The following is a 21,173-nucleotide window of genomic DNA, read 5'->3' on the forward strand; positions in this document are numbered from 1 at the left end:
ATAATGGAACTAGGGAAATCTGTGCTTCCAGATCTCAGATACCTATACTTGTAAGAGTCATAAGGCAATTCCTTCCAAAGAAACCCCCTCTTGCGCTCCTAACTCAAATCAGAAGAGTCAGCCAAGGAGTCATTGATCACCTCAGGTACTGGAAGAAAGCCACTGGAGCAGAACTGACCTAGAGTGGGCATGTTTGCCACATCCTGCAGCCACATGCTCTAACTTGCTCACCTCTAGCCCTCCAAGCTCATCTCCTGTACAGCTACTTGTGAAATAATCCCACAGGAATGAATGTTGCCACAGTCCTTGACTGTGCAGAGAAACAGAAGTGCCTTTCTGCTGATGGGACAGTTTAACAGTGTTCGTTCATCTCCCTGTAGGGCATAGACACATGACACAAACATTTTCCTAGGACAGAGACTAGAAATCTCTTTGAACCTGGCTGTCACCAATAGGGTTAAGAGATAGCACTGTGTCACGCATGTGCTAAGTCGCTCAGTCATGTCCAACTCTTTGTGACCCCATGGACTGTATAGCCCGCCAGCCTCCTCTGTTCATGGGATTTCCCAGGCAAGAATACTGGAGTGGGTTGCTACTTCCTCCTCCAGGGGATCTTCCTGACCCAGGGATTGAACCTGCACTGGCAGGCAGATTCTTTACCACTGAGCCACCTGGAAAGCCCCAGCTCTGTGTCATAGGTTGAGGCAAAGGGAGGGAAATAAGGGAGAGAAAGGAGAGACAAAATAAAAGAGGCCGAAGAGAAAGGGAAAAAACTCTTTAGACCAATTCAAGGCCCTCCTTTCCACTAATTCTAAGTAGGGTTTTTCTTTCCTCCTTGTCCATCAAGGTCATGAGTAGAGCTGACCTTGTTTCTAGAAGGAGCAAACAGCCACCTGCTGGGTATGAATTGTGGCACTCTGGGAAAGGCCCACCCCCCGCCCCACAGGCAATGAAAAGCTGCCAGAAATTCCCACTATTAGTCATGCCTGCGAGTTACAGGATTGAAGTATCTATTAACATGCAAATATGTTTGCTTAGAAGGGAAACATTTTGGCCATAAGCAGTCTTGAATTTATTTCATTGAGATATTAGATCCAACCCACCAGAAAGTGAGGGTCTGGGGAGATGGAATACAGAGAAGATAGGACATGAGGACATATAGAAGAGCCGGAGATTGGAAAAGATGTCATTTGGGGTGGGTGGGGTAGGGTAGGAAAGGCCAGGGTGACCCAGGAAAAGAGGGAGGCCTAGGAGGAAAGGCAAAGGAGCTGCTGCAAGCCGGTTTGGGTCATAAGACTTGTGCACCTGTGACTGCAAAAGAACAGTCAATTATGAAATGCACAGTCAGTCATGTGAAAGTTCCCTTAATGTAGCCAAGAACTATTGACTGCTGAGGCCTTTCCTCATTAAGTCACACAAAAGGTATAAATGAGATATATTCTCATGTGATAATCAGGATACCGACATTCAGAGCATGCTAACTGGCTGCTCAGATGGAACAGGAAGGAGAGAGAACACACACCAGTGATTTGTTCCCCTCTGTGCTTCACATGCCACCGCTTCAGGGCAGCTCTAAGGTGGGTGCTTTATCCCCAGGGCCCTTCATTTATCTGCAACATTTGAGACCAACTTGCTTCATCATCTAAATTGCTCTTCTCTGGAAGGTGACCCATTTGTCAATACCCCTCTTGTAGTATTATATCCATAAATTGTGCCCTTCACTCTCCACTTGGATTGACCAGTCTATTGGATCCTGTGATTAGGATAGCTTCTGAGTGCTATTCCCAGTTAGTCTATTAACTGCTCCCCAAGCCACTTACAGATTTTTTTCCCCACTTGTTGCTGGAGATGGAAAGAGGGAGCAGAGTCTGCACCATCCACACAGTCAGTCACTTGTTTAAAAGTGCTACTGAGTGAAATCCCTTAAGGCATAGGTCACAAATAGGCAGTCTCCAAATAGAATTTAGCCCACAGGCATATTTTATTTGAGCTTCTCTAGTGACTCAGGGGAGAAGGCAATGACACCCCACTCCAGTACTCTTGCCTGGGAAATCCCATGCACAGAGGAGCCTGGTGGGCTACAGTCCATGGGGTCGCTAAGAGTCAGGCACGACTGAGCAACTTCACTTTCACTTTTCCCTTTCATGCATTGGAGAAGGAAATGGCTACCCACTCCAGTATTCTTGGCCTGGAGAATCCCAGGGATGGGGAGACTGATGGGCTGCTGTCTCTGGGGTCGCACAAAGTCAGACACGACTGAAGCGACTTAGCAGCAGCGGCAGCAGCAGCAGCAGTGACTCAGATGGTAAAGAATCTACTTGCAGTGCAGGAGACATGGGTTCAATCCTTATCTGGGGGATCAGGAGAAAGGAATGGTTACCCATTCCAGTACTCTTGCCTAGAGAATTCCATGGACAGAGGAGCCTGGCAGGCTACAGTCTATGGGGTCACAAAGAGTCTAACATGACTGAGTGACTACTACTAATACTACTACTACTACTACAATGTTTTATTTGGTCCACACAGTCCTCAACAAGCAAGGGATTTTCACACAAAAATCCAGACTTCTAGCATCTCTTCAAAAATTAGAGAGCCTAGCAGCACTGAATCCTTAATTTATGTCATATAACAGCAATCAGATAGGGCTGAGTTGGTACTGCTAAGACTCTCCCCAACTTGACCCTCCCTGTGGCCTCACACAGTCACTCAGGTATATAACCTGCCTGGCTGCTAGGAGCATTTAACTATTGATTAGGGAATTTCCCCCTTGCTGGCTTAGATTCAGCCATCAGCATTAAATGCTTTTCCTTTTATAGAAGGAATTGAATCAGAGCTATTTCTTCTTAAAGCCAAAACAGTGGATTGGCAAATAAGCATTTAAAATAACAGGTTATTTCAGGGATCCATGGGCTACCTTGGTGGTGCAATGCAGGAATCCATCTGCAATGCAGGAAACAGGAGTTCAATCCCTGGATCAGGAAGATCCCCTGGAGAAGGAAATGGCAACCCACTCCAATATTCTTTCCTGGAGAATCCTATGGATAGAGGAGGCTGACAGGCTACAGTCCATGAGGTCACGAACAGTCAGACAGGACTCAGTGATGGAGCATGAGCCTGCACAGGATACAGAATACCATAGATCTGAGCTCTGAAGCACCATCTTTGGAGTTCTCCTTGGGATACATCTCTTTTTCTTCTGGCTCAGAAGCCAGGGTTAAGGGACTATGGACAGTAGAGTAAGATAGGAAAGTATCATGTTAGGAATCAGAAGATAGGGGTTCTAGTCCTCACTATGCCATTCACCAGCTCCCGGCCTAGGGTAAATGGCTTAAACACTCTGAGCTGAAAAAATTAACTCTGCTGAAAAATATGAATAATGATAACAACAAAATTCTTTGCTGCCAACTCCATAAAGTCCTGTGAGAAACAGAATGAGATTTCAGAAGTGAAACTGTTTCAAAATCATAAAGTTCTCTACAAATGCAAAGTTCTCTTATTTGTACCCAACTGAAGCACTCATCAATGAAATAAACATCCAACCCATCCACGCTACATATAATGTCTGAGTACTTACTATGTGCTCAACACTTGGGGACATGGAAAAGAATTAGTCAACAAATCCGTCCTTAAGGAGCTTAGAGACTAGTTGAGCAAATAAGATAAACAACAGAAAGCAAGATTATAATTGTAACATAAAGTTAATGCCTGTTAAGTATCTTATATTGATACAATCATCAGTAGGATGCCAATAGACTAGGTATTTACTTAACTACTCACTTAGCTTTTTTTTTTTTTTTTTACATTTTGTTCTATGAAACAGCATTCTCAGATACTCTCAACCAGGGGGAAAAGGGTTATGTGGTCTTAAAAGTTTAGAAAATTATTTAGAAAAAGTTTTAAATAATTATTTAATTTAACTTAATAATAATTTAAATAATTATTTGTTATTAAATTATTTAAGTTATTTAAGTTACTAAATAATTATTTAGGAAAAGTTTTAGAAAATTATAATACATATTAGAATATTATATGCAGTAAGATGCCTCGAAATGCCTTGCAAAAAGAAAAGCTATATAAGTTTGACCCAGCAGATTAACACATTGCCACAGAACCTCTCTCTATTCCCCTCTCTTCCTTTCCTTTCTCTCTGAAAAATAACTACTAAAATCTTTTAGAATTGGAGCTCCATAGAATACAGTTGGAGAAACACTATTTGTCCTAATGAACACATTTAAAGTTTTCACAGATTTCAAAGGGAACATAATTCTGTTTCTACCCATCTCCTTCAAGAACCATATTAGAGACTTGGATCTTACACTCCTGGTTGCACAGAGTAGGCCCTGATTTATGTGATGATTATTCTCTACATACTGAATCAATGTTGTTTAACTATACTATTCTCCATTGATTAAATGGAGAATAACTAACATGAAATCATTGCCATAACTGCAATGAATCTTAGTGGATTATGTTTTTTCTCAACATGGATTTTCTATTAACAGGGTCATATGGCACCAAAACATACAGCTTGGAAAATTCCATCTTCGGTATATTCTTATTTCTCCTGGCGCCACACTGTTCCTTGTTTTTCTCCTGGCATCATCCTAAATTCTGAGTTAATTACACCATTACTACTGATCTCATCTAAGGTGCTCATTGACAGCTAAGGATTAGGCTCCAAAATGTCAAGTGTATTCTTTCTGGGGTAATCTAAATTCAACCTGAAGGAGGAAACAGACAGAAGAAGCTTTATCTTGAAAGCAGGACTCCATCTTGGACTGGACTGTGGACTTTGAGCTATATGCTCAGTATCTATGGAAACAACCTACCAACTGGAAAACCAGGCTGCCAGAAAGAAGGTAGAGTCCCAGGGCTAGTACCTGGACTCTCTGTCACCTAAAATAATACCCTACTTATCTGTGTAACTGAATAGAATCATAAATTCTATCTATACTTATTGGGGTACAACAACAGGCCTATTGATAATTGTCCACTGTTAACTGCCTAGGCTTAAGGCATACGAATCACAAGTTAACTTTGATTGTATCTTTCTTTTCCCTTTGTTCTGACTAGTTTCAGGGAATTTGGAGAGGTGGGTTTGGGCAGGTACACTTAGGGTATATAAGGTTTTCACAAAAGCTGGTCGGGGTCCTTGGCTAAAAGGAGACTCTGCCTTGGGCCCACTGGTGTAATAAACTGCACTCCACTATCTGCATTGTCCCTCTGAGTGAGTTTGTTTCCCAGAACACGTGGCTACAACAAACCAGGGACTTATTGAAGACCAAACCGTTAATGTCCAAAAAGGACATCATAGTAGAATGGTGCACAGTGTGATGAATATTTTGATATCTGTTTCAATGTACATAATACATATTGATGGATGAAATTGTATGGTTAGTGTTTGGCGATGTTTGAAAAGTTATATTTGAGAGTTAGAAAGACCTAGACTCATATCTGTACTTGGCCCATTACAAAGTATGTGACCTTGAGACATAAGTTCACCTCTCTGTGTTTTAGTCTCATCTTCTATAAAATGGGGGAAATAATAATATCCACTCTCATATGGTTGTTGTGATGAATAAATGAGAAAATGAATGAAATATACTAAGCACAATGTCTGCTGCCTGGTGAGCTGTCAATAGACATTAGCTCTCTGGGGCCCCCTAATCTGATTAGTTAGTTGTTGGCTCAGAAATCATTTCTCCTGTTGTATTATTATCACTCAGTCAGACTCTCCACTCTTTAAATTCCCCCAACTCTCCACCGAATCTCTAAATTCCACTGTTTTTCCTAAAACCATTCTCGCCCCAGTGTCTCAGGATTAACAATAGAAGCATAAATGAGCCAGAGTTCAGGAAAAGTCTGTTTTCAAATCTGATGCAAAACTACTTCCTCTATGTGTAAACAGATGCCATTCTCCACACCAAAGGAAGATTATTCTAACAGGCTGTGCAGTCTAACTGACATCTGCAACAATGTACTACAGTTGGTTTTAACTTTGCAAAGTGAAATTAAAGACATTTACTGAAGCCATGGATTTGAAAATCTTCACCAAAGACTTCCAGTTTGCATTTTAATCAAGATTTGTATGTCCAGATTGATTTGCTGCCATTGCTTATAGTAATCTAGCAGCAAATCTTTGTAACCTATTCATAGAATAAACCTCTCTTTCCAACCATGACAATCAGACACCGATGGGTTAAGAAATCTCTTATCCCTAATAACTAAAGAGTCTTAAATCAGGAACTCTAGAGCTGTTTAAAAGAATCAGGAGTAGAGGCATTATTTGCATATTTCCCCAGAGAACAGGTTAATGTTTATCCTAAATAGTCAATATGCATTTCTAAAACGCTGCATAAAATAATGTATTTGTGAATGATTTGTCAGGTGAAAGGTGAATTATATTCTAAATACAGTTAATTAGTGTTGACTTCCTGCTTGGGTTCATTTTGGGAGCTCCTGTAATTTATGACTGTCTGACCTTTTCAAGGCAGACATTCTACTTTATTGTAATAGGAAACCTTAGCCCACAGGGCTTCCCTTGTGGCTCAGTGGGTAAAGAGTCCGCCTGCAATGTGGGAGACCTGGGTTCAGTCCCTGGGTTGGGAAAATCCCCTGGAGAAGGGAAAGGCTACCCATCCCAGTATTCTGGCCTAGAGAATACTATACAGTCCATGGGGTCGCAAAGAGTTGGACATGACTGAACGACTTTCGCTTTCACTTAGTCCATTATCCTTAGTCCACCTGGTTTTCCGCCCACCCTGGCCAGGCACCATAGTAACCATTTGCATGAGTTGCTTTATGACAGGAGATCCTGATAAGGATAAGGATAAGGAATACGGAACTAATAAGCCACCACCAACCGGAACAGTTCGGGAAAGGTCAAAAGGAGACACCATGTGTCTGTCCACTTCCCAGAATCCCTCTCGCTAGCATCCATCTTGGCGGAGCGATGTGTGCACCATCAGGAAAGGCTCTGAATTAGAATGATTGGCCAAAGGCCACCCTGAAACTAATCCCATCACCATAAAACCCGAGACTGAGCCATGCGGCAGAGCAGTTCTCCTGGGTTCCCTTACCCTGCTGCTCTCCACCCAGGTGCCCTTTCCCAATAAAATCTCTTGCTTTGTCAGCACATGTGTCTCCTCAGACAATTCATTTCCGACTATTAGACAAGAGCACAGTTTCAGTCCCTGGAAGGGGTCCCCCTTCCTGCAACACTGCTGCCGTTTCTAAGTTGCTCCAGTCCTGCCCGACCCTGTGCAACCCCATAGACGGCAGCCCACCAGGCCCCTCTCTCCCTGGGATTCTCCAGGCAAGAGTACTGGAGTGGTTGCAATTTTCTTCTCCCCAGGTGGCGCTAGTGGTAAAGAATCCGCCTGCCAGTGTAGGAGATGCAAGGGATGTGGTTCAATCCCTGGTTGGGAAGATCCCCTGGAGGAGGGCATGGGAACTCACTCCTATTCTTGCCAGGAGAATGCCATGGACAGAGGAGTCTGGCAGGCTACAATCCATAGGGTTGTAAAGAGTCAAACAAAACTGAGGATTGAACACTCACATACAGTCCATTATCTTGCTCACCCTCTCCCACTCCTCTTCTCCTCCTTCTTCTGTAATCACCTGTTTTACATTCTCATATAATCAACCTTCCCTTCTCTCCTTATCACTTCGACTAGCCTTCCACACAAAATTCAATGTGAGAATAAAGGGGAAAAACAAATCTTAGCAAAAACCACCTGAAATATGCTGTGGGAAACTGTTAGTTGTTGGCATCTTTGGCAAATGACCTAAATACGGTATTATATACATGTCTATATGTTGTTTAACTACCCCCTATTTATCTACAGCCTCCAAAAGAATAAAAAGAAATGTCTATAATAACACCGTACAAGTCTGCTATGATTTAAATATTAAAAGTATTACAGAAAAGTTGCATTTTAACAAAATCCTACTAAAATGCAGTAGGACAGTTGATTATTGAAATAAATCTTATGACAAATTCTTTTATATTGAAGAAAATCATTTCATAAAGCCATGATTACCTTCTAACTAATCAGTTTTGAATAACTGGATCTTTTTTTTATAACTGATCTATTTAAAGCAAGTAACACCAATAGACTTTAAGAGAACACTTGTTTCACTGAAGAAGTATTTCTCAGATTTATAAATTTAAAAAACAGCCAGAAATTCATCCTTTAAAACTTGCACAGTTGCAATACAAAATCTTAAAAATCTCTATCTACCTGATTTTGTAATTAAGCAATCTTATGAATTTTGTATTAAAATTCCTAGCCCATGCCTGCATATTGCTAAACTCAAAACAAGTATGAGCAAGTTACTCTTTAAATAATTCCAGCATTATATTTTGAAATGCTAAGTCACTTCAGTCGAGTTCAACTCTGTGCGACCCCATAGACCACAGCCCACCAGACTCCCCTGTCCCTGGGATTCTCCAGGCAAGAACACGGGAGTGGGTTGCCATTTCCTTCTCCAATGCATGAAAGTGAAAAGTGAAAGTGAAGTCGCTCAGTCGTGTCCGACTCTTAGCGACCCCATGAACCGCAGCCCACCAGGCACCTCCGTCCATGGGATTTTCCAGGCAAGAGTGCTGGAGTGGGTTGCCATTGCCTTCTCCATATTTTGAAATATGAGAGGACAACCTGTTAATTCCTTTTTAATCAAGGAAAGGAAGACTAATACAATTAGACAATATTGCAGCAACAGCAGCAAATAAAAATAAATCTTCACAGAGCAACCTCTTGAACTTCCACACCAAGAAGCCTTTTTTTTTTCTCTATGTAAAGTATAACATTTGAACTGTGTAAATAAATACATCAACTTGATATTTTATTATATGAACAATGGCCCAAGGATAAGTTTGAATTATTTTTTTCTAGTATGTAATACATACAAGGTACATTTTCATTTAAATAGAAAATAAATAAATTACTCTTTCAGTGGCTGAGGTTTTATCCTCACCCTCCCTTGACAGATTTTCCTTACTGACCAAAACTCTATTTTCATAATGAAGGAGGAAATAGAATAGGCTCCATCTTGAAAGCAGGACTCCATCTTGGGCTGGACTGTGGACTTTGAGCTATATGCTCAGTATCTGGGGAAATGACATACCAACCTGAAAAGCAGACCACCCCCCCCCCCCAGATGGAAGAGCCCCAGGGCTCGTACCTAGACTCTCGCCTAAGAGAATACCCTAAGTGTCTGTGTAACCAAATAGAATCATAAATTCTATTATGCTTATTGGGGTATGACCACAGGCCTATTGATAATTGTCCACTGTTAACTACCTAGGCTTAAGGCATATGAATCACAAGTTAACTTTGATTGTGTCTTTCTTTTCCTTTGTTCAGACTAGTTTCAGAGAATTTAGGGAGGTGGCTTTGAGCAGGTACACTTAGGGTGTATAAGATTTTCGCAAAAACTGGTTGGGGTCCTTGGCTAAGATGAGACTCTGCCTTGGGCCCACTGGTGTAATAAACTGCACTCCACTATCTGCATTGTCCTTCTGAGTGAGTCTGTTTCCCGGAATGCGTGGCTACAACAATACCAGCTCTTAGGAGCTTAGGTGAAACAATTTGGGGCCTATAAAAATTAGTTTTGGGGTATGTGTGTGTGTGTGTGCATGTGTGTGTGCACGTGTGTGTGTATGTGTGTATATGAACTAACATGCTTACAAGAGAATGAAACCTGTGACTGACTTCTTTAGCATCATTCCCTCAGCGAACATTTCTCAAAGCATGATCCTTGAAAGGCATACAAAAGAGTGCCCAAGACAGAAACTCAAATTCCCAATCTCACTGATGTACTATATTAGAATTTGGAGGAGATAAATGGGAATCTGTATTTAAGGCATCTCAGTTTTACCACCCCTGGGTTTTCCCATGTGGTTCTGATGCACATTAAAGTCTGAAAAACTCTGAGAGGTAGAGTTCAGATGAAATTTTAAATCCCTAGTTCAACTCTTTTGAAATTTTAGGGTAAGTGAATTAACACCTTATAAGACACCCCAAATAAGTAGCTCCAGTTCAACTTTTCCAGAATCTACAAAGAAAGAAACAAACATATTGTCACCATAATCCAATAGATGAAAGCATAAAAGAGGTTTGGTGTTTACTTTATTCTGGTCTGACTTAAAATATAAGCCAAACACTAGAACGTGACAAAGTTTACCAAATGACTCCCAAATGGAAGTGTTCTGAAAGCATTTGATAAGAATTTTGTGATTCTGGTTAAAGTGATGATACTGCAAGGATCTGTGCATGGTCAGGTCCCTTATTAATGATGTAAAACTGCCTATGATAGATTCTTCTGCATGAATGAGGCAGAAGTCTAGTTCACACTGAGGAAATCAGAAATTAAACAAAAGCAAATCTTAGCTATTTGAGATTGGCCCGATATGGTAGTTATTTTGAAAGCTCATGGGGGAAGCAAAATATAATTCTAATCAAAATAATAACTCAAATTTTCACAGGAGGTACTTTATAAACTCAGACTAAGAATGATTATTATATATGCACACTTATAAAGTATGTATATGTAAAAAATTTAATAAAATATATTTTTACACTTTTGTTAATATTCAGAATTTAGAAAAAGGTGAAAAAGAAACTAGCTGACTCTCAAGGATCAAAAACTTAATTAAATATATGAGTCATAGAAATGAATTTACTAAGCAAGTATCATTTTTAGTAGACTGATTTTTAACACTATCCCCAAAAAGTCAGCTAGCTAGACATAAACAAAAAATACTATAGAAGAAAATCTCTATTCCTAACATTAATGAGAATATGGTATAACTAACCAACTAGTTGATGTCAACATCAGATAGTTAAATGGGTAATGCTCAAGTACATTAATCATTAGTTAATTACTACAATCAATATTAACACTTTTCTGGATAATCTTAAATTTTACCATGGCTCAGATTTTATCCAAAATACAAAAATGTGTATGTAAATTCTTACATACCAGGCCTCCCTCTCCATCAACAACTCCTGGAGTTTACTCATGTCCATTGAATTGGTGATGCCATCCAATCATCTCATCCTCTGTCACCCCCTTCTTCTCCCGTCTTCAATCGTTCCCAGCATCAGGGTCTTTTCCAATGAGTCAGTTCTTCACATCAAGTATTAGACGGCCAAAGTATTGGAGTTTCAGCTTCAACATCAGCCCTTCCAATGAATGCTCAGGGCTGATTTCCTTTAGGATGGACTGGATGAATCTCCTTGCAGTCCAAGCGACTCTCAAGAAGAAAATAAGCCCAGACTTGCTCAGGAACTACAGTAGGTGGTATTTTTGTCACAGTTTCTTACGGTCCATCACACCCACTGTCAGGGCTAACTTATGGTATTAGGTTTTGTTCCATTTTGCTGAAAATCAATTTCTAATATTCTCCACCAGGTAAGAATTTTCTGAGTCTTTCTTCCATTATGAGAAGATTACTAATTTACACTTCAGTTGTACTTCAGATATTAAATACATGTGCTGTGCTTAGTCATGTCTGACTCTTTGTGACCCCATGGACTGTAGCCCACCAGGCTCCTCTGTCCATGGGGATTCTCCAGGTAAGGATACTGGAGTGGATTGCCATGTCCTTCTCCAGGGGATCTTCCCAACCCAGGGATCAAACCCACATCTTCTGCACTGCAAGTGGATACTTTACCATTTGAGCCACCAGGGAAGCCCATTGTGTATGTATGTATGTATATATATAATGCATATGTACATGCTATTCATTTGGAGTTGCTCCAATTAAGAATCATGAGAACCTCACAGTAACACCACTCATTTATGAGCAATTCTGTATAAATGATATTTTGGATTCAGTTGAAGATGATTTCATTCTAAGAGCCCAACAGCACCTCATTCTGAGGCAGCCTTCACTTTACAAGGAGATTCCACATATGGGTTAAGTCCACATTCTAAACTGGTTCCAGTATATCTTTCCTGAAATGTTTAGTAATCATCAGTGATACCCTGAAGGGTTTAGAACCTTACATAAAACTGGAGAACAGATATGCAGCAGCTGGTACCATGTTCCCTAAATTAATTGCCCATATTCCACACAGAACTAACACTCAAAAAAGATGTCCTTTTCATTATAGGGGACTGGAATGCAAAAGTAGGAAGTCAAGAAACACCTGGAGTAACAGGCAAATTTGCCCTTGGAGTAGAAAATGAAGCAGGGCAAAGGTTAATAGAGTTCTGCCAAGAGAGCGCACTGGTCATGGCAAAGACTATCTTCCAATAACATAAGAGAAGATTCTACACATGGACATCACCAGATGGTCAACACCAAAAGCAGATTGAATATATTCTTTGCAGCCAAAGATGGAGAAGCTCTATACAGTCAGCAAAAACAAGACCAGGAGCTGACTATGGCTCAGATCATGAACTTCTTATTCCCAAGTTCAGACTGAAATTGAAGAAAGTGGGGAAAACCACTAGACAATTCAAGTATGACCTAAATCGAATCCCTTATGACTATACAGTGGAAGTGAGAAATAGATTTAAGGGACTAGATCTGATAGATAGAGTGCTTGATGAACTATGGACGGAGGTTCATGACATTGTACAGGAGACAGGAATCAAGACCATCCCCAAGAAAAAGAAATGCAAAAAAGCAAGATGGCTGTCTGAGGAGGCCTTATAAATAGCTGTGAAAAGAAGAGAAGTGAAAAGGAAAGGAGAAAAGGAAAGATATACCCATTTGAATGCAGAGTTCCAAAGAATAGCAAGGAGAGATAAGAAAGCTTTCCTCAGCTATCAGTGCAAAGAAATAGAGGAAAACAACAGAATGGGAAAGACTAGAGATCTCTTCATGAAAATTAGAGATACCAAGGGAACATTTCATGCAAAGATGGGCACAATAAAGGACAGAAAGGGTAGGGACCTAACAGAAGCAGAAGATATTAAGAAGAGGTAGCAAGAATACACAGAAGAACTGTACAAAAAAAGATCTTCATGACCAAGATAATCACGATGGTGTGATCACTCACCTAGAGCCAGACATCCTGGAATGTGAAGTCAAGTGGGCCTTAGGAAGCATCACTACGAACAAAGCTAGTGGAGGTGATGGAATCCCAGTTGAGCTATTTCAAATCCTGGAAGATGATGCTGTGAAAGTGCTGCACTCAATATGCCAGCAAATTTGGAAAACTCAGCAATGGCCACAGGACTGGAAAAGGTCAGGTTTCATTTCAATCACAAAGAAAGGCAATGCCAAGGAATGCTCAAACTACCACACAATTGCACTCATCTCACATGCTAAGTTAAAATAATGCTTAACATTCTCAAAGCCAGGTTTCAGCAATACATGAACCGTGAACTTCCTGATGTTCAAGCTGGTTTTAGAAAAGGCAGACGAACCAGAGCTCAAATTGCCAACATCCACTGGATCATGGAAAAAGCAAAAGAGTTCCAGAAAAGCATCTATTTCTGCTTTATTGACTATGCCAAAGCCTTTGACTGTGTGGATCACAATAAACTGTGGAAAATTCTGAAAGAGATGGGAATACCAGACCACCTGACCTGCCTCCTGAGAAATCTGTATGCAGGTCAGGAAGCAACAGAATTGGACATGGAACAACAGATGGTTTCCAAAATAGGAAAAGGAGTACATCAAGGCTGTATATTGTCACCTTGCTTATTTAACTTATATGCAGAGTATATCATGAGAAACGCTGAGCTGGAGGAAGCACAGCTGGAATCAAGATTGCCAGGAGAAATATCAATAACCTCAGATATGCATATGACACCACCCTTATGGTAGAAACTGAAAAAGAACTAAAAAGCCTCTTGATGAAATTGAAAGAGAAGAGTGAAAAAGTTGGCTTAAAGCTCAACATTCAGTAAACTAAGATCATGGCATCCAGTTTCATCACTTAATGGCAAATAGATGGGGAAACAGTGGAAACAGTGGATGACTTTATTTTTCTGGGCTCTAAATTCACTACAGATGGTGATTGCAGCCATGAAATTAAAAGATGTTTACTCCTTGGAAAGAAAGTTATGACCAACCTAGACAACATATTGAAAAGCAGAGACATTACTTTGTCAACAAAGGTCCGTCTAGTCAAGGCTATTGTTTTTCCAGTAGTCATGTGTGGATGTGAGAGTTGGACTATAAAGGAACTGAGTGTGGAAGAACTGATGCTTTTGAACTGTGGTTTTGGAGAAGACTCTTGAGAGTCGCTTGGACTGCAAGAAGATCCAACCAGTCCATCCTAAAGGAGATCAGTCCTCGGTATTCACTAGAAGGACTGATGTTGAAGCTGAAACTCCAATACTTTGTCCACCTGATGAGAGGAATTGACTCATTTGAGAAGACCCTGATGCTGGGAAAGATTGAAGGTGGGAGGAGAAGGGGATGACAGAGGATGAGATGGCTGGATGGCATAACCGACTCAATGGACATGGGTTTGGGTGAACTTTGGGAGTTGGTGATGGACAGGGTGGCCTGCCATGCTGCAGTTCATGGGGTCACAAAGAGTTGCACATGACTGAGCGACTGAACTGATTCCATATAGAGCTTAGCATTACAACTTATTAATTGTGACCTTCACAACTATTTCATTTATAGCTAATGCTAAGGTCACAGCAAGTTTACTCTTTGTTTGGAACCTTTTTCTTCCTGTACCAAATTATACTTAAAATCTCATTTGCTATGATTTGGTAAAACCAATGCTTACCTGTAACTTTCAATTCAGTTGTTCTTCTTACAAGTTTTCCTTCATACTTCAGCTCACAAGTGTAATTTCCCCCATCTTCTTCTTGAACCTCCTGGATTAGAAGAGCATTTCCTTTCTGTATTATGATGCTTCTCCACATTTTTGGCTTGCATTCCTGCAGAGAAAGTGTTTTCAATTAAGTAAAAAATATATATATTACTAAGTCTTAGTAATCTCAGTTTAGTACTTATACTTTTTTATACTCTTCTCTTTAGTTTTCACAATACATAGCTAGAGTTATGTCAATAACCAGAATACCTCACAAAGGCATCATATTGTATCCAATTGAAACATCACAACTATCATTCTAAGAATCACTTTAAAGGCCTGATCCTAAGAGCTGAAAGGCCTTAAAGACATACTGCAAAAACAGAAAAGCATACAAGATCTGCCAATGTGAAAGAGGTAGAAAGTGAAAGTGAAGTCGCTCAGTCGTGCCCGACTCTTTGCGACCCCGTGGACTGTAGCCTATCAGGCTCCTCTGTCCATGAGATTCTCCAGGCAAGAATACTGGAGTGGGTCACCATTTCCTTCTCCAGGGGATCTTCCTGACCCAGTCACTAAATGGCATTTAGTGCCCTGGTTCTTTCTATGTAACAGGGATATGTGCTAAGAGTTCTAAGAGGACAGTGTTTGCTTAGCAACATAATAGACAACAAGAGTCTCAGGCATTATTAAAAACTTCTAATTGGCTTTCACTGGCAGTGATTTCACTACTTATAGTAAAAACTAATAATAACATTCAAAAATCTCTCTCTGCATAGTTAAGAGATCTATTGTGGGGAAATTGAGGGTAGGGAAGGGGGTCAAGAAAATTAAGCTTGAGGAATTCTCTAGAAACATAGCTAGGTAAAATGAGGACACACTTTGATGAAGTAAGGTGATGGAGAAATTATCCACTTACTTTCTGAGTTCAGTGATGTGTAACCAGAGAATAAGATTTGGTTTTTGAAGTCAATTCTTTTGCTCTCTTGATAAGAATGTGTTGCTACTGGAATTGGATTTACTAGAAATGAATAGCTAACACCTTTCCATAGACTGACAGAGATAAAATAGCAGAGTATGTAAGAATATTCTAACAAGTAGCTTTGGCTTTTGATAATTTTCTTAGACTACTTTCTACATATTGTTCCAGTTTGTCTACCACACATCTCAAATGTTTAACAGAAGTGGTGGTCAAAAGTAATATAAAGATTAGTGAAGGTGTAGGGGAGAGCTGTAAGGGGGTGAATTGAATTGAAAGTCAAGTATTTTATCATTTAAATACTGGATCAATCAGTTAAGGCAATTAAAAAATTGATCATGAGGCAGATGACCTGAATAATAGTTGCAGGCAGTTGCTACTTTCCCCCTAGTATATACAATATCTCTTCTGCCTCTTCTTCTCCCCATCCTCACTCCTACCCTCTGCACATATATCCTAAATATTGATGCAAAAGTAAAATTGGTACTGACTCTCAATTCCCAGCCCTGCTTTTGCACGAGTGTGTACACACGTTCATAAAATGATTTGGGAGAGTGAGTACCCATTTATTAGTTTTTACCGTAACAAATTTTTTTTTTTTTGCAATGATAGCAGTTTGGACAACAAAACACAAAAACTGACACTTAAGTTCACAGGTATAATATTTAAGAGATATACTTGCTTCATGTCCAATACAACTACCCACATACATTGTCAGAGAGTAAATAAAAGTAATAGTATCTAGGGTGTCTAGATATAAAACTACCTCACTCCCTAGGGTCTTTCCAAAGAACACTTAAAGGTCTGTCTGAAATTATATTATGTACCATGCTGGCGAGGTTTATCACCTATATGAGATTTGCTTCTGAGTTAAAACTTGGGATATAAGGTTTCTGGGAAAATGAAGAAGAAAGACTGAATAGAAAGGAAAAAAAATAGTCCAGCTGCCACTACCGTCATACAATAATAATCCACAATTATTTTCGCATTGCTTCCAACTCTGATAGCCTGAGATTTCTAAAGAATCATTCTGAAGGTCATTCAACAAAAATATTGCCCCTCTGGGAACTTTGATAGGAAAGGGAAATGAAAATGGAGCCGCTTCACTTTCACATAGCAGTAATAGGGGCAGGCAAATGAGTCCACACATTCATTTCATTCAAAGACAAATGGCTTCATTTTCTAATGTCATTTTTTGGGGAGAATCCATGTGCAATTAGCTCTGACTATTTTCATTTTCTCTGCATATTGCTTTGTTTTTCCCCCATGAATTAATATTTAAAGAGTATACAGGAATTACAAAGTAACTCCTGATGAATAGCCTGGAATCTTCACATGTTCTTGGGAGAGACATAGATAGTCCCAAATACTTTTCAAATTGTCATCTAGCCTTATAAAGGATTCTTTGTACCCAATAGAGTTTTTTAAAAAAACTGTGGCATAGGGAAATGTTATCTTCAGGTCACCTCCAGCCCTCGGGGATAATGTAGTATACACAAAAAGGCAAAGTGAATTCAGAGCAAGATGGCTCTAGGTCAAAATCTAGGGTTCACCCAAGTTCTGAGATCTTGAAAAATTTGCTTAATTTCTGTAGGTCTGTTTTTTACTCTGCATGTGGGGATACTATACACTACCATATGAGCAGCCAGAATCAAGAGGCTTAGAGTTTATTCATTACACTCTTGTCAGGTGAGTGGTCATCCAGCACAAAGAATGCTTTCCATCCCTAAAGTTTTGCAATCCTGGATTACATCTCCTCTAAACCTCTGGCTCTGCTTTGTGAAAACTGGTGCTAATGGACTAATCAAGTAAAAACAAATCTTCACTAATTGATTAACCATTCCTCAGCAACATAATACTTTCACCCACTGACAATGTATAGCTCCTAACAGGCCACTCTAAAAGTAACCCTAGCAAGTAGGTCGAGAAACTATATTTTGTTCAGAAGAGCCTTATAGATGATATCCTACCCTGACAAACCCATCCTTCACAAAGTTATCTCATTGGCTCCTACCCACGTCTAGATGCCTATATCAAATTTCAGAAGTCTTTCGGGTTTTTCACTCCATTCTTTGCAGCATCTCTTCCTGGCAACAGGCTGCTAGCTTACTGCTGTCACTGCTTTTGTCTTGCCCCTAATATCCCCACCATCTATTTCCTATTGGACAGACAACATTATCAGACTTCACTCCCCCCAGACCTGTTTAGTTTTATTCTGACAACCTGGTGGGAGACAAAGTGTGGGTATCATATAGATCAGCTCTCAAGATGGTTGTTTATCTGAGGACAAAGAACCAGAGTTTGGAATGTGAACAGACCCCTAATATTGTTTTCAGTGTGTAATTCCTCTAATATTTAATTCCTTTGAGATCATCAAATTGAACTTCATCAACTGGAAGCTTTCATTGTTTGGCTGGAGGTCCCTAAGTTTAATAAACAGCTTCAGTTTGTGGCCCAGTTGTCCCTTCATAGAACAGTTTGCTACAGGACATCCTTGCTCCGTCAAAATAACATCAACCTTCAAAGTGAAGCTTTCTGGCACTTCCCTGGTGGTACAGTGGTAAAGAACCCACCTTGCAATGAAGGGGACAGGGATACAGTCCCTGGTTGGGGAGCTAAGATCCAACATGCCACAGAGACACTAAGCCCATGCACCACAACTACTGAGCTCTTGCAGCACAATCAGAGTCCATTCACCACAACAAAGGATCCTGCACAATGAAGATCCTGCTGATATATGACGGAAATCAAACAAATATTATAAGCAATCATCAATCAATTAAAAATAAATAAAGTTTTTAAAAAATATAAATCCCAGCTTCCTTCCATTCTTCCTAGCCTTCCCAAATGGCATACGTCACTTGCCAACAGTTGCTATATTGGGAGCCTATGATATTCAAAAGAAATATGCGTGGACCAAGCCCCTTGAAGTTGCCAGCCACATTTGGATCTGGGAGTTCCCATCCTGAAATATTCCCCACTACATTCACAGTCTGTTTCTGAGAGAGCATCATCACACCCACGGGTGTATTTCCACCAGCTTCATTTGTTAGGCATGGTTACTTTGGTTATTTTCAGAGCACAGGACTCATTTCTCGTGGTAAGAATACCAGGAAGAGTCATTTAAATATTTATTCTGATTCTGAAGTTCAGACACAAAGCATCTGTGAGACCATAAGGCAATCACATAAACACTGGTGCTCTTCAAATACCTAGCACCCATTCCCTCAGAGCCAAGTTCTCTCCTTTCCTCTGGAGATTGGAATATTCCACAGAGCCACCTAGGCTTCTGCCTAACAATTTGAAGGAAACCAGAACTTTCTTTACACATTAAAGATTGAAGAGGTAGGAACACAATGGTGAATTGGGTATCAATTTTGCACTTGCACTCCAAATGCCTAGGATAACCCACTGCATGGAGCCTTTCCCCTCCCTAGCTCTATTTCTCAAACTTCTATCTTCACAGTCCTAATGGTAAAGTTGGTACCTCCACAGTGGTTCAGTATAAATTACATATTCAAATACTTGGGATGTAATCTCAAGTTATATGTTCTTGAGCATGCTACTTAACCAATCTAAGTCTCAGTTGTTTCATCTATTTTTTTAAAAGTTGGTGATATATGGCAAAACCAATACAATATTGTAAAGTAATTAGCCTAAAATTAAAATAAATAAATTTATATTTTAAAAGGTTGGTGATAATAATAATATTTACTAAATAGGGGTAATTATTGGCATTAAATGAAGCAATGCATATAAATGCTCTAATACAGAGCATGCTAAATCACATGTTAAAATCATGCAATAAATATCAGCCATAAAGAAGGCTGAGTGCCAAGAAATTGATGATTTTGAACTATGGTGCTGAAGAAGACTCTTGAGAGTCCCTTGGACTGCAAGGAGATCCAACCAGTCAATCCTAAAGGAAATCAGTCCTGAATATTCATTTCAAGAAGTGACGCTGAAGCTACAATTCCAGTACTTAGGCCACCTGATGCAAAGAGCTGACTCACTGGAAAAGACCCTGATGTTGGGAAAGATTGAAGGCAGGAGCAGAAGGGGACTACAGAGGACGAGATGGTTAGATATCATCACTGACTCAGTGGACATGAATTTGAGCAAAGTCTGGGAGATACTGAAGGACAGAGAAGCCTGGCGTGCTGCAGTCCATGGAGGGGGTGGGGTGGGAGTCACAAAGAGCCAGACACAACTTAGTGACTGAACAACAACAAATAATTTTATTATTGTTATTACCCTCAGCATCCAGCTTTCAGATTACATACACATCTATCTGGATACGTTAATAAGTATTAGGAGTTAGTGTCATTCATATTTCTACAGTAGTCTGCAGACCTTTCAAAAGACAATCCAAAGTGGCCATTCCAAAGAAAGAGTTGATTTACTGTTTCTTATCTGACATACAAGGGACTTGGAAGTTGTCGCTACTATCCTAACAACAAGAAAATAGCTGAACAACCTGAAACTCAATAACTTCTTTTATTTCCATCAGGTAACTGAGGTCACAGTAAAAGCCATTGTCCCAGAAGCTGGAGAGACATGTGGATACAGAGAATGACAGTTCCCTGGGAGCAGATGTAGCTTCAGGAGCCAGCAACGGGTAGGAACACTTAAAGAATAACTGACTAACTTATGCAGACTAAATGTGAACTAGCTTGAGAAATGAAAACCCATGGGTGCCCAGTCTTGGAGGGTGGCCCACACTTTGGTAAGTTTCACCTCCAGGAGCCCCATCAGGTTCTCAGGGTGAAGATCAGAGAAAAATCTTGCTTCTGACAGAGGATGGGGAAAGTAAAAACATTTTGAAATATACCCAAAGTCTGCCCATGAAAGACCTGGAATACAGTCTCCTCTACCCTTTAATGTGGGGGAAGAAATAGTCAGCTCCAGTCTTCTCTCTTTCCCATATAACAGGAAAGAAGATGATAGCGTAAGATGTAGCATAAAAGTAATGGTAATACCAAAAGGAGAAGAAAGGGAGAAAGGAACAGAAGAATTATTTGAAGACATGCTACTGCTGAATTATCCAAGATTACACCAGACTGGGCATGAACAGAGAGGTTTGGTGTGCAGGTAGCCTACTATAAGCACATGAGCTGAGTTTTGAACAATATATAAAAGGCAGGCAAGCAGGACATACTGGATAGAGGGGATAATGTATGGAGAAGCACTCAGATGTGAAAAAGCATGGAATGGCAAAAAATATGAATAGCGTTGATCTCTTGAAAATGGTACTGAGTAGTCTAAGCTCAGATACTTAAATTCCATTCTAAGATATTTGCACATTGTCAAGTTTCAAATTCCAGCTCCATCACTGTATAAGCTATCACATAAGGCTGTTCTAAGAACTGAATTAGCTAATGAATAAACATGTGTGGCAGACTGTAAGGCTCTGTAAATACTCAACAACAACAAAAAAAAACTACTAAATTTTAGTGTTTATA

General features: G+C 40.0%; 1 protein-coding gene across 1 annotated transcript in view; it reads right to left on the bottom strand.

Moving 5' to 3' along the window:
* IL1RAPL2 (interleukin 1 receptor accessory protein like 2) overlaps window positions 1-21,173 on the bottom strand; it is a 579,350-nt gene that overhangs the window by 506,414 nt on the left and 51,763 nt on the right. The window contains exon 5 of the mRNA XM_052663419.1: window positions 14,709-14,862. Within this exon, the coding sequence (XP_052519379.1) occupies window positions 14,709-14,862 (154 nt within the window). The remainder of the gene's footprint in view (window positions 1-14,708; window positions 14,863-21,173) is intronic.

The sequence above is a fragment of the Budorcas taxicolor genome, chromosome X (assembly GCF_023091745.1).
Source record: "Budorcas taxicolor isolate Tak-1 chromosome X, Takin1.1, whole genome shotgun sequence".
In the NCBI taxonomy this organism is placed as follows: domain Eukaryota; kingdom Metazoa; phylum Chordata; class Mammalia; order Artiodactyla; family Bovidae; genus Budorcas; species Budorcas taxicolor.